Source organism: Bidens hawaiensis, unplaced genomic scaffold, assembly GCF_021521415.1.
Source record: "Bidens hawaiensis isolate Kalapana, Puna unplaced genomic scaffold, B.hawaiensis_p1.1 tig00041245_1, whole genome shotgun sequence".
NCBI lineage: Eukaryota > Viridiplantae > Streptophyta > Magnoliopsida > Asterales > Asteraceae > Bidens > Bidens hawaiensis.
Window position 1 is genome coordinate 80741 of NW_027497307.1, and position 14496 is coordinate 95236.

At 33.4% G+C, this 14496-nt stretch overlaps 1 protein-coding gene across 1 annotated transcript; it reads left to right on the forward strand.

The window, feature by feature from the left end:
- Positions 1–12044: 12044 nt before the first annotated feature.
- Positions 12045–13805, forward strand: LOC143592802 (transcription factor bHLH18-like). The gene is made up of 3 exons (XM_077072624.1): positions 12045–12406; positions 12492–12917; positions 13220–13805. The coding sequence occupies exons 1-3, from the start codon at positions 12380–12382 to the stop codon at positions 13637–13639; spliced, it is 873 nt and encodes a 290-aa protein (XP_076928739.1). The 5' UTR covers positions 12045–12379; the 3' UTR covers positions 13640–13805.
- The last annotated feature ends 691 nt before the right edge of the window (positions 13806–14496 follow it).

The window sequence follows — 14496 nt, forward strand, 5'->3', positions numbered from 1 at the left end:
TACACACATGAACCCTAATATAATAATAATTACAAAGATTGTTCCTTATCTTTGTATTGAATTTCAGTGATTGTCCTTTTGTCTTCAAAATTGACCTGATTTGTACTTTACATTTCTAAATGTTGCATCGTTTGTCCTTCGGCCCTAACCTAGTTAGTTTTTCTTGTTAAGTCAGGTCATGTGCATTACACATGAGGGAAAATGTTTCATTTTTTTTAATTATTAAAAAAATAAATTAAACGGGCAAATTAACCAATTCGCCCTCATGTGCAAGGCACATGACCTAACTTAACGAGAAAAACTAACTGAGTTAGGGACAAACGGTATAGCATTTAGAAATGTAAAGTAAAATCAGGTCAATTTTAAATATAATGGACAATCACTGAAATTCAAGACAAAGATAAAGAACAATCTTTATAATTCTGTCTAATAACAACAATATAATAATAGCAATAATAATAATACAGATGATCATTCTTTTTTATCCAAACCTTTCAAAATAAAAATAGAATCATAAACATGTTGCCTCCTTCTAAACACCACCGATGACCCTAAGACCATACTTTGTGGGGCGTTGTGGGGCGTGGTGGAGGTGGTTGTCGGGCGCCATTGGACGCGGAACACCGCCAATAGGCTGTGGGGCGCGGAGCCAAAGATCGTTCCAACGATGGGCACTAATGGGTGTGGAGGTGACCCCCCCCCCCTCCAACGGCTCTCCCCATCTCTCATACACATACATATATACATATATATATATATATATATATATATATATATATAGGATTATGTTCATTTCAAAAGTAATCTTAATGCGAGAAGTTTGAGAAGCAATTACAACCAATCATATATTTTCCTTTTATTTTTCCTTTAAATTGTATATAAAGGCATATGGGTAATCTATCATAATCTTTCTATTTGGTAACTTTTAATTGCATGACTGTTACAAATATTACTATCTTTGTAAAATTTGATCTGTAGGTACATCACCAACAATAATTGTTTAAGAACAAAAAGTTAAGTTGAGCCCTCTTTGCAATCCCAGATTTCTATCAACATAATCATTCAAAATCTTCCAAGTTCTCGAACCCGTTTCGCAGTTCTGGATTTCAAGCATCATCATAGCAAATAATATCCAACGGAATATTAGTATTGAAGCAAAAGTGGCCCGGTATTGATTCTACCTAATTCATTGTGCCCTAATATTACAACATGATGATGTATCGAAACAAACTCTTGAAAACTAGGTTTCAATTAATTTGTTTATATCAATTTCAATATTATATTAGCCATCGTTTTTTCCCCATTAAAATAACTATTTGGCTATATTTATGGTAAATAAAAAACTTTTTTTTTTTGCTTTTCTTGAGTATATAACAATTTGAATATTATTGCACTACCTTTAAGTGATTATTATACTGGATCATTAATTATCATTTAATATGATTCAATTAATTAAGTTGATATATATTGAATTCTCATTATTTACGTATTAGAGTATGTAACTGCCCAAAGATACCAGTTTAGGGTTCATGAAAGTTATCTAAACTTGTTGTTCATTGTAGTAAGAAAGCGGCGAAACCTAACAATCAGATCAAGGCAAAGAACCTGGAGCATTTGGTTAGAGCTAACAAATCGATTTGAGTTCATATTAATAAAATTGTGTTGCATATTCTAAATCATGTTCGTGTTAATTACGTCGTGTTTTCTTATTTTCTGGATTCTATAATGGTTTCTATAATATAATCATGAATATGTTACGGTTAACATTTATGCCACATAATTCTTCAAATTTTTGTTTGTAAATGACTGTTAACAGTAAACTATTTTGTGTATATGAATAAGCACTACATATCATACATGACAACATACTGTTTTACCTGCACATCCCATGGACACAACGAGTTTGCGTGTTTTTATATATGCTCACTATAATCCTTCAAATATATCTTTATAAAACCAAAATTTACATCACCCTAATAAATTAGCTTCGCCGTCTGCGTGTATTTATATATGGATGCGTGTGTGGGTGTACGTTTGATGTATGAGATGCATGCATGTACGTACGTGCGTGGTATGTAGTTATGTAATTACGTATGTATGTAGGCATATGTAGGTGTGTATGTAGTTATGTATGTACGTACGTACGTATGTAGGTATGCATGTAGCTACGTATGTATGCATGTAGGTATGTACTTATGTATGTACGTATGTATCTATATATGGGTATGTACGTATGTAGGTAGTTATTTATGTATGTATATATATAGGTATGTGTAAGTAGGTATGTATAAGCATGTATGTACGTATGTATGTATGTATGTATGTATGTACGTACGTACGTATGTATGTATGTACGTATGTATGCATGTATGTATGTATGTAAGTATGGATGGATGAATGAAGGTATGCAGGTATGTGTAGGTATGTATGCATTTAAATAGGCACTTATGTGTGTGTAATTGAATATATGTGTGTATATGAGTATGAATGTATGTGTGCACTTAGGTTGGTGTGTATGTGTACAAATGTATTTATGTTAGATGACAATGTTTTTCGGTGACCTAAAAAATCAAGAATCTTAATGAATTCAAGCACACAAGTTTCCAATGTAAATCAGCTTTAAAGCGCTAAACTTTTCCATCGATCAATCACATAAGTGTATCAAGTACATTCATTCCATAACCAACATAAAATCCATTACATTAATACTTTCAAAAGTAACCAACCACATAATGAAGTCATAAACATCTAACCTACATATATGTAGGTAAAATCAAAACAAACTAGATCATCAGTTCATCACGGTTTAACCAAACAAAATAGCGTTTAAAGACTAAAAGACTTTTCACATTTAATATAGGGATAATTCCCAAAATGATCCAAAATAAGAGAGAGAGAAAAAAATGATCCTAAATGGGTCAAAGTTCCCAAACTAACCCGTCAAATATGTACTGAGGAGACGCCTTGGTAAAATAAACGACGGGATTTTAAAACCAATCAAAAGCTGACGTGTAAAGGATCAGACACACCAGATATGATTTTTAAAAATCTCGTCTGTTCCGACCATATTTTTTAGTTAAATCACTATTTAAAAAACAGTCTATCCAGACGGTTATTTTATGTTTGTTGTCTGGTCAGTTCAAATTATTATTGTCATAACTTCATCTTCTTCATCTTCATCTTCATCTTCTTCATCAATGGCAATCAATTCATCACCATTTGAAACCCTAAACCCATCCCAATTCACCACATTCACAATCCCAAACACCGTAAACCACCGCTGCCACCTCCACACTCCACTCCTCCGTATCGACATCCTCGATTAATAATAATCTAAACAAACTAGACAACATTACAACATCACACCTGTCCTAGGTATAATTACTAAAGTTAACAAAGACCTGTACTGTTGACAACATTACAACATCACACGTGGTATCCTCAATCGTTGTCGGTATCTATCGGCGCATGATCCAAATGCAAACTTCCTTCTTTTATGTCCTGTATTCACCTCCCACAGTCCCACAAACACACAAACAATATTATTATTATTATTATTATTATTATTATTATGGAACCCGAACAACAAAAGTTACTAGACCAAGAAATTTGCATCAACGACATATTACGAGACGATGAGCTCTTATCGTCTGGTGGGGGATTGGTGGTTGGCGGTGGTGATGCGGCGGCAGCGGGTGGCGGTGAGGTGGTGTCGGGTGGCAGTGAGGTGGTGTCAGATGGTGGTGGTTGAGGGTGCCGGAGAAGATGAAGATGATAAAAAGATGAAGATGAAGATGAAGATGATGAAGAAGAAGTTAGAATTAATAATAATTTGAACGGACCAGACAAGAAACATAAAAAAACCGTCTAGATAGACTGTTTTTTAAAAAGTGAGTTAACTTTAAAATATGGTCGGAACAGACGAGATTTTTAAAAATCTCGTCTGATGCGTCAGATCCTTTACACATGTCACATTTTGATTGGATTAAAAATCCAGTCGTTTATTTTCCCAAAGCGTCTGGTCAGTACATATTTCATGGGTTAGTTTGGGAATGTGGACCCATTTAGGATCATTTTTTTTCTCTCTCTCTTGTTTTGGATCATTTTGGGAATTATCCCTTTAATATAACTATAAGCCTTCAACCAAATTATCATACCGTCATGAAAGCTACCAGGATTTCTGTTTATTTTTTGGTGTTTATATCAATTAGCAGAATCTTGGCTGTGTACTTAGTCCTTAAACTGACTAACACCTTTTTCTACTTCAACCACTCATCCCCTAGACCACAACCACTTCATCTTTTCAACTTTCGACCGACGCTTCTTTCTTAATGTACCAACACAGTCAAACACATCAACTCAGAGATTCTTTACATAAAAATACACCAAATAATAGTGATCAACGGCCATTATTTATTGGGAAAAAATATATTGGTCTTAATTTGATTTTTTTTGTATCGTTGTTCAATATACGAGAAATATGCTGCTTCAAGACGGCCACTCCTATGGTGGATGTGAAATATTTGAATGCTAAATGTCTTTCATTATGTTATAAACAAAAAAAGATACAAGAAACAAAGTGAACACAATTTATCCATGCAAACATTATCGAAAAACATACCTTACAACTTAAATGTAAAACATACACATGCATCCTACTACCTACAACAACTAAAAAAATCATTACACAACTATATACCTACACACAATTAACTCACATAACAATATTTTAGAGACCATCTACTTAGTAAGCCACAAACTTTCCTGTAAACTAACACTAACATGGTATAATTTTGAAATTACACTGCCACAATTTTGCATCATAAAAATTGAAACTGACCCTACACCAATTTAACCCTCCTAGCAATCACGTCCCACTTTCACATAAAAAATATATCTGTATAACAATTTAATTATTCTACCATACACTTTCCACACATCTGCACCCCCTTATAAAATATTATAACTACACAGTATAATCAGAGGCTTACACTTTGCATAAGCATAAACTATTACTAATTGCACAATACACAACGTACACTTTACATTACATGCATGTTCTTCAAGATTTCAATATCACATAATATGGTTACAACACAACAAGCCATACACCATACACAACATGCATTTATGGAACAATCAAACCTCCACAATTATAACTAACAGCACCAAACAATTTGACAAATTGAATCTTTGGTATTAAAAAAAAGGAATATTGGTTTTTAATACTCCCAACTTTCCCTCATTGGTAGATAATACTCCCAACTTTCGATTTGTCACCCACCACTCCCAACTTTCACCCTATTTTCCTGTACCACTCCCCGTTAAAATGAACATTAACCTCGTTAATGTTTTGGACTAAAAATGTCATTCAAATTAGTTGAGGGGGTAAAACAGAAATTTTATTTTTAACACACAACCTCCATTTCCAGTGACCTCCTTTTTCCGGCGACCTCATTTTTTCCGGAGAATTTGAGTTTTCCGGTTATCTCGTTTTTCAGAACACCATATCCATCATTTCACCGAGCTTCACAAATTTGAGTTTTCCGAGGAGTTGCAGGTTTCCGGCGAACACCACATCCATCATTTCACCGCCCACCGCCCCAAAACCGCAACCCCCGCCGCCACCAACGTGTCACCCAGCCACATTCCGGTATTGCCTGCGTGCTGGGAAATCGAGTTGCAGGTTTCCGGCAAGCACCATCTTCATCATATCTCCACCGGTGCACAATCTTCATGATCTCCATCACCTTTTTACACCTCTGAACCATCTCCATTTTCTGAAAGACGAGATAGTCGGAAAACTTAAATTCGCCGGAAAAAAGAGGTCGCCGGAAAAAACGAGGTCACCGGAAATGGAGGTTGTGTGTTAAAAATAAAATTTCTGTTTTACCCCCTCAACTAATTTGAATGGCATTTTTAGTCCAAAACATTAACGAGGTTAGTGTTGATTTAGACGGGGAGTGGTACAGGAAAATAGGGTGAAAGTTGGGAGTGGTGTGTGACAAATCGAAAGTTGGGAGTATTATCTACCAATGAGTGAAAGTTGGGAGTATTAAAAACCAATATCCCTAAAAAAACAATTTATCTAGTGTTTGGATATGAGAACTTCATATTACTTCAGCTACACAACTCAATTGAACAAAAAAATAAAAATAAAAAATATAATTCTTTTTGTGAACTGCGTACCTTCAGGACGAAATTCAATAAACAAATACTCAGATTATGTGCATTTTTAAGCTTATAGTATAGTTTATTGAAACAAACAAAACAAATTAGCATACATACTTTACCGATTGACCTCCTTGCTCCGTCAGCAATCAAGAGAAGAAAACCCCCAATTACATTTAATAGAAAACGATACCTACTAAGGAGGATCGATTCATATACACTTGCAAACACAATAAGTATTGTTAAACTCATCAATTGTTTGTATCAATTTCATTATGGTAGTCGGATTTCGCACCAAAAACTCTAAGTTTAAAGTTTTAGAGTGAAGCCAGGGAATGAATTGAGGGTTCGCCGACGTTACATATTTTACTCCTACACAATTAGACAGTTTTGCCCTTTTTATCATAAAATATTCTATTAAATTATCAACATAATTACAAAAATACCATCTTTCATCTTAAACCGTTGATATGTGTAATAAATGGCTGAGATTCACTTCTCGCACTTCTCACTGTAACTTCACTTCTCGCATGAACCATCCCCTATATATATATATATATATATATATATATATATATATATATATATAGGGAGAGGATCATGAGAGAACTCCTTTTTATAGAGAGAACTAGAGAACTAATAATGAAATATTTTTAATTTAATTAAAAAAATATGTTTAATTTTTTTTTCTTTCATCCTTCTTATATGTTGTTATTATTCACCACAAAAAAATATAAAAAGAAAGAAAATAAAAAAAAATAACGAGTAATGCATATATGCAATACACCGATTTTTTTTATAATGCATATGTGCAATGGTGTGCATTTTGATATTTGAAATAGTGTTGAATAACATATATATAGTTGTTTGTATTGTATATTTGCAATAGTGTTATATTATATACAAAATTTAAAAAAAATCGATATAGTGCCTATGTGCATTAGTGTTGTATTACATATATGCGATAATGTGTTTTGCATACAATTATTAGTGTCGTATTTACATATATTCAATAGTATGTATTTAGATAATGTATTTGTGTTGTATTATATGCAATAAAACACTATTTTATATATACAATACACATTAATGCACATACGCATTACATCGACGGGTTTTTTTAGGAACAATATCATCTTATTAGAAGGAAGAAAGAAAAAAAATCATAAAATAATTTTTTTAAAATAGTTAAAAATAATTCCTTACTAGTTCTCTCTTTAAAAGGAGTTCTCTCTAGATCCCACCCCTATATATATATATATATATATATATATATATATATATATATATAGGCTCCCTTGGGGCATTAAACCATAGCGGGACATTATTGGTTGGGCTTCGATGCCTCGATGCTTACGTGGCACTGTGAAGGGGGTTCGATGCCCCCACCATAGAGGATGGTCTTATCAGTCTCCAACACCATCACCGCCACCTAAAACAACCACCGTCGCCACTGTTCTACGCCCTCAAACTCGTCCCAAAACCTTTCTCTCTCACACATCCATTTCCGACCACCACAATGCCCCATAATATCTCCTTCTCCGCCACCACTGTTAAAAACCATATGATCACTCTCACTCAATAATCCATCCCCAAATAGAACCACCCACAATGAAACTAGCCACCAATTCATCTTCTTCATCCTCCTTCTTTCCCATCTAACCTCTATCAACTCATGGAAAAAAGACAAATTTAGAAACTACGACCAAACCCCTTTTCTGCAAATGAGCCTGATCTAGGGGTGTTCTTCGGGTTGTTTATTCGGGTTTCGGTTTGTTCGGGTCGGGTTGTTCGGGTTTGAGCTCAAAACAAATTGACCCAAGAACCGACCCAAATAAGTTCGGTGTGTTCGGTTTTCGGGTTAAACGGGTCGGGTTAATTCGGGTTGGTTAATTCGGGTCGGGTTTCGGGTTTAACAAATTAAAAAAATTTATCCACCTTTAACAATATAAAAAAACCATATTCTAAGCCGTTATAAAACCGTAATATACAACCATATTCACTAATGAATTATAATATTTAGCAAAACCTGAAATTTATCATACAAGCATGCATTAGACGGGATAGAGTTTTGTAGCACGTGGATCAATACTTGTGTAGATTGAAGAAACATGCCCAATACATATTGGTTTAAATACTATACTATTTAAATTTTTGAATTGAAGATACATTCTCAATATGCTTTATGATAATTAATACATTGAGATCCAAATACATTGAGATATAACTATCATAGATCTAAATATTAATTAGAGTATTGAGAACAGCCGAACAAGAATACACATGGTCACTATGTTACTTCACCACTAAACTATCCTATAAAAATAAGGATACATACATCGATGTATCATACTTCGGGTTATTCGGGTCAACCCGAATAAGGGTATTTCAACCCAAATACCGACCCGAATATTTTATCTCTGGTTCGGGTTAGGAGTTTAATCGGTTCGGGTGAATTCGGATCGGGTTATTCGGGTCTCGTCCGCTTCGATTCGGGTTTTTTATTCGGGTACAGATAAAAAACACACCCCTAGCCTGATCCCTTAGACCCCAACCCTGCAATATAATACTAAAACTCAAACACCCATATGAGAATCCACTCATCATCTCGTTATCCGTCTATCAAAATGGGATCTTGTGGATGAAATTTTATGAAGACCCGGATAATAACAATTCTGGTAAGAAACGGTTTCAAGTGCCCAACGTCATTGTCGGAGTTTGAATTATGTAAGATTCGGTTGAGTAGGCATACCAAAAGGTTAATTGATTCGGATTCGGGTTATTCGTATATGGTTTGTTTGTTTGATGGGTATGAAGTTGTTGTTTGGCCCGACCTGTTTGAATCATCCAAGCAATGTTTTCAAAACATGTATGTTACTTGTATTTGATTGGGCTAAAAATGGTACAACCGGTTAAACAGGATTATACCAGAAGGTTCAACCGGTTGAATAATTACCTTATATTCTTCTATAAATATAACCTTAATCCAAAAATAACCTAAAACTAAATGATTCCTATAACAAAAAAATAATCCAAAAGTTAATCCATATATAAAAAAACAATGCAAAAACACTCAATTTAAAAATAATAGTCTTAAAGTTTACACATTTGAATGTTAATTGGTGGGTTAAAAGTAATTTTTAAAAAATATTGGCCACAAATATCAAAAATTTCTCATGCTTAAAATCGTTATTTTAGACAAAAACCGCCGAAGGATGTTCTAGCAACCCGGTCAAAAATACCGGCCTACTGTGCGAAATCCGATTTAACCGGTTCAACTGGTTTTTAAAACACTGCATCCAAGATTTGTTTGATGTGCATGACATCATTGTCCCAGAGTTTGAATCATCCAAGATTTGTTTGATGTGTTATCATTTAACACTCACCCGTTTCTAACCACCATCCCTTTATTTTCTGTTTAATAATAATAATAATAATAAATCAAGAGTATTAGAGTCTTTTCGTGAAAAACGTAAACCTTGGGTTCACGATGGGTCCCGATTGCAAACAAAAGGACCATCACAGGGCCCATATCTGTGAAAATGATACCACGGGGTTGCAACCTACGATTTGGGTTCCATCACATGAGCCATATTTACAATTAACTCTTATTAGTTATTTATATATATTTCCTTTTAGTTAAAATAAATTGGCAAAAATTAACTTGCAAACATAAATTTAATACATTCTACATATTTAACAATATCATCTTAGCCTTACGTGACATAATATAATCTTGTCACCATTAATTTTAGTGAGATTTCTTTTTTTTAGATGGAGTGTCGAATTCATCATAGTTTTCTAGTACTAGCCCTATGATAATACTAATAATAAAAATTAATAAAATATAAGGGTGGAGGGAGTGAAGTGAACGGTACCCCAAGGGGTACTATTTCCCGTGAGTAACACCGCCGTCACCCCCTCTTTTTTTTCCTGATGGTGAGTTGGCTAGAGTACTATCCCTCGAATCTCTCTGTTCTTTTTTCCCACGATTGCCTCACATTTATGGTTTTTTTTTTCGCTGCAGGTGCTCAAAGAAGTGAAGGAGAGAAAGGAGTGAAGGAGAAGAAGGGATAGGTGGTAAATGTATCTATTTTATTATTATTATTATTATCATTATTATTGTATTTTTTTTTCTTTTTTTACTTTTTGTTATATGTCATGTATGTGTTATTTATTTTTTATTTTTTCAATTTGTTTAGTTTGTAATTTTTAATTTTATTAATGAAACTTCTTATTTATATATAACTAGTTCTTCTATACTGTGTTGCGTCAGGACAGCTGGCAAAACTTCAACGTTGAAACCTAGGAATCGGTAAACCCGAGCGTTATAATGATGAGTCGATGCGAATTCGGTCAGTATCGATTATTTTCATTAGGGTATAGACATCGTTGGTAAAGTCTGAGCGTTAAAGCCCAAAAAATTAATTCGTCAAATTATTAACATATAAAAAGATTTAACATATAAAAAACAAAATATTTAAAAACGATGTTTTTTGGTCGGCAGACCCGGGCGGTGGAAAATACAAGCATTGTCGATCTCAGTCATTGTGGCAGTAATTCGACATGAATTCGGTCAGTTTTGATTGCATTCGTTACAGTACCTGGGCTAAAAAATGAAAAAAAAAACTATACAATGAAGGTGGACTAATTGGGGGGGAGGGGGGTGGACGGTAAACTTGCGTGTTGGTAAAACCCGAGCGCTGTCAGTCATATATGTTAAGGCGAGTGTACTCAAATTTTGGTCGGTTTCGTCAACTTTGTCATAGTATCGGAACTAAAAAGAAAAAAAATTGAATATTTGGTCGGTTTCCTTAGGGTTGATATGGAAACTGAACTAAATAAAAAAAATCGCGAGCTAATACAGTGCCGTCAAGTGGTCCGGCACCAAAGTTCTATTTATATATATGAGTAATATTTTAAAATCTATTGCTTTAGTTTTAAAATTAAAAAAAAAATAGGGTACTTTGGGTGCCCCATTGTTAACTTTTAGGGTAATTGACGGTAAAATTGATGTGACAGTGCATGATTGATCAATGCCAAGAATAGTTTCAATGGATATTATAACTTAAGTGTGACCACTCCCTTCACTCTAATATAAAATCTTGTCTTTGAATTTGTATTTCAAGGGGATATTATAAAGTAAAAATTGTTGAAAAGATTAACTTTTTACGGTTTGGATCAAATATAAATTAAATTAACATGTTAACTGTGATAATCAAATAATGTATTATACATACAACATAATGTAATTATAGAGTAGTGTAATTATAACATAGTGTAATTACACCACAATGTAATTATATAATGAAACAGGATCAAATACATTTTATTAATAACATGAAAACAGTTATAACTAATTTTTTGTTATCTTTAGGTTTATTTTTATAGGTGTTTGTTGTTATTTTTTGTTCGTATTTGCTAATTTTCGATTATGAGACGTTATAAGTATTTGTTGATTTATATTTTGTTATTATTATTAGATTTTTTTCTTTTGCTGTTATAAGTATTTGTTGGTATTTGCTGTTATTATTTTGTTTTTGATGTTGATTCTTTTGTTGTAACTTTTAGGTTTTTTTCTTTGTTATTATAAATCATTGTGTATGTAGATTGGTATTGTTTTTACGTTCTTATTTTTATTATAATTATAGTGTTATTTCCTACGTTCTCATGTTAAAATTAAAATGTATATGAACCTTTCTCATTATATAATTACACTATTATATATAATTTAATTATATGATTACATGTTTAGTACAATTTTTTTGTCTGTATGTTAACTTTTCTCTAACTTTTAAAATAAGAAATGTTATGAAAATGAAAAATTTTGGAGGAAAGTATAATAAGTTATCAAAGATACAACCCAAACCAAAATAACAAATCTTGATTCATCTTTATCCACAAAGTGAGACTTGCTTTGACCATACATTTACACGCTTTTTGGAAGCAAAATTAAAATACAAGGAACAACGACACGTTTTTTGGAAGCAAGTAAGAAGAGGCCCCGTTCATTAAGACCAAGAATTTAATTAATATCATTTACACGTGCCTGTAATGAATTAAAAATATATTAATCAACCATTCAGGTTACTATATAAAAACCAATTATCAATAGGTAATTTGATCAAATGATACAAAAGGATTCTGGATAATAAAAGTGTCTCCTAATTTTTCAAACAAATTAATAGGCTGTCAGATTGTAATAAAAATGTCACAGGCATGGTTTTCAGACCTGGTAAGCAACACATGCATACTGCTTATTATACATTTATTAGTGGTATTGATTGTTATATCTAATGTGCTTCGAATCCATATTTTAGGAAAAAGAAGGTCAACTGTTCATGACCGATGATGAGATGAAGAATCTTTACGACACGATTGATAACATTAGTGTTGATTCGTTTTCTTCAGAAAGCTATATGAGGCTTGTTGAAAACAAAATTCCTCACTATCAAGAAAAGAAAACCGATATTAACAAAGGTTCTGAAACTCGAGAACCCCTTATTGCTACCACTCGCCCCTCATCAAACACTTTCTCTATATCTTTTGCAAATATAAGCCCTAAAACCGAGATCCTCCAGTTTTCCGATCCGCTTGGGTATGAAGCTGCTTGTACCACAAAGGTTACAGCCAATCCCAGAAATAACATTCAGGCACAAGATCATGTTTTGGCAGAGAGGAAGAGAAGAGAAAAGTTGAATAAACACTTCATTTCTTTATCTTCCCTCCTTCCTAACCTTAAAAAGGTAACAATCATAGTCTCCTCAAAGCTTTTGTACGTTTTTGACATAATCAAGAGATTTAGTTTTGGTCATGCTACAGCTACACCACCTTATATGATTTTATACTTCCATAGAACACTAAGATAGCCATTTTAAACAAAGAAAGAAAAAGAAAAAAAATTGAACTTTGCAAATTATTGGTCAGAAAAGGTTGTCCGGATGTCCACAATAGTGTAAGATTAGATGTAAGACGGTGTGTGTGTGTGTGTATAGCTGACTCCATTAAGATTATATAGATGACCTAACAATAATATTAAAATTTTCAGATGGATAAGGCATCAGTGTTGGAAGATGCATCTAATTACATAAAGAAACTTCAAGACCGCGTAAAGGAACTTGAGGGATTACAAGGCAATAAGAGAAAACAGGAAGTTCAAGCATGTGTTATATCCATGAAGAGATCTAGAATTATCAATAGTGACGACGAATACTCTTCGTCGGAAGAAACAGACTCCAGGGAGAGCACCAACCCTTGCGTATCATCTCCTGAGATCGAAGTGCGGATATCAGAAACTAGTGTGCTAGTAAGAATTCACTGTCAGAAAAACATTTCATCCTTGGTGAATGCACTAACCCAGATGCAGAAGCTTGGGCTATCCATCATCAGTAGCAGTGCCTTGCCATTTGCTAACACCACTATTCTTATTACCATTGTTGCCCAGGTATATAAAAGCATTGTGTTTTAATATTCAGGCAGATTTGAGATATAACTTTGGAAGTCTATCAAATTTAAATTATAATGGCATTTAATTATTCCTTAACACTTGTGCAGATTGAGGTTGACTTCAGTATGACAACAAAAGAACTTATGGAGAGCATTCAACTAGCCATATGAGTTTCATTGATGATCGTTTAATCTTTTTTCGCATTTTATGCTTTTAAAGGATGCATGACAGTTGAGAACACTCTCATCCCCATCACATGTACATGGGGTTTTTCGAAGTGCTTCTGAAGAAGTATAATTAGCAAGATCTATATGTATATATTTTCTATAATGGTTTCCTCTCACCCTTTGTGGTAGATGGAAGGTTTCAGTTTTCAACAATGGGTTCTTGTTAGCTTTTTGCGTGATTGATCACGTTTAATAATTAATTGTCCCTTATGATACATGTATGAAACCATCATTTTTTAAGGAGAAAGCAAGAATATACATTAATAAAAGTTATCTGTTTCAACACAATTTGAAAACAGCGCACCATTTATTAAATGATACCACAACCAGCCAGCTAGCATGATCACCAGTTTTTAATTTCCTTGTTTTACTTGTATTTGGTCTTTTATGTTGCTTGTGGTGGGTTAGTGAAGATTCGCAAAGATTTCATCGTGTTCCTTTTAAGTTTTAACTTTACATAACTAAGTACAGATAAGCAGTTTTACTAGTTGTCTGCTAGAGTCATTATATTGATATATGGTTTAGGTCTGTCTATAGACTATATGTATATGTACTGGAGATATTTATGTAACAACTTACATATTTAACAACTTTTTCTGCCAAACTACGGTGTATTTTCAAAATGTAACCAATGAATTATATATATATATA

Coding starts and splice junctions, on each gene's coding strand:
- LOC143592802 (XM_077072624.1), top strand. CDS start 12,380: ATGTCACAGGCATGGTTTTCAGACCTG. Junction 12,407..12,491: donor AGGCATGGTTTTCAGACCTG/GTAAGCAACACA, acceptor TCCATATTTTAG/GAAAAAGAAGGTCAACTGTT. Junction 12,918..13,219: donor TCCTTCCTAACCTTAAAAAG/GTAACAATCATA, acceptor TAAAATTTTCAG/ATGGATAAGGCATCAGTGTT.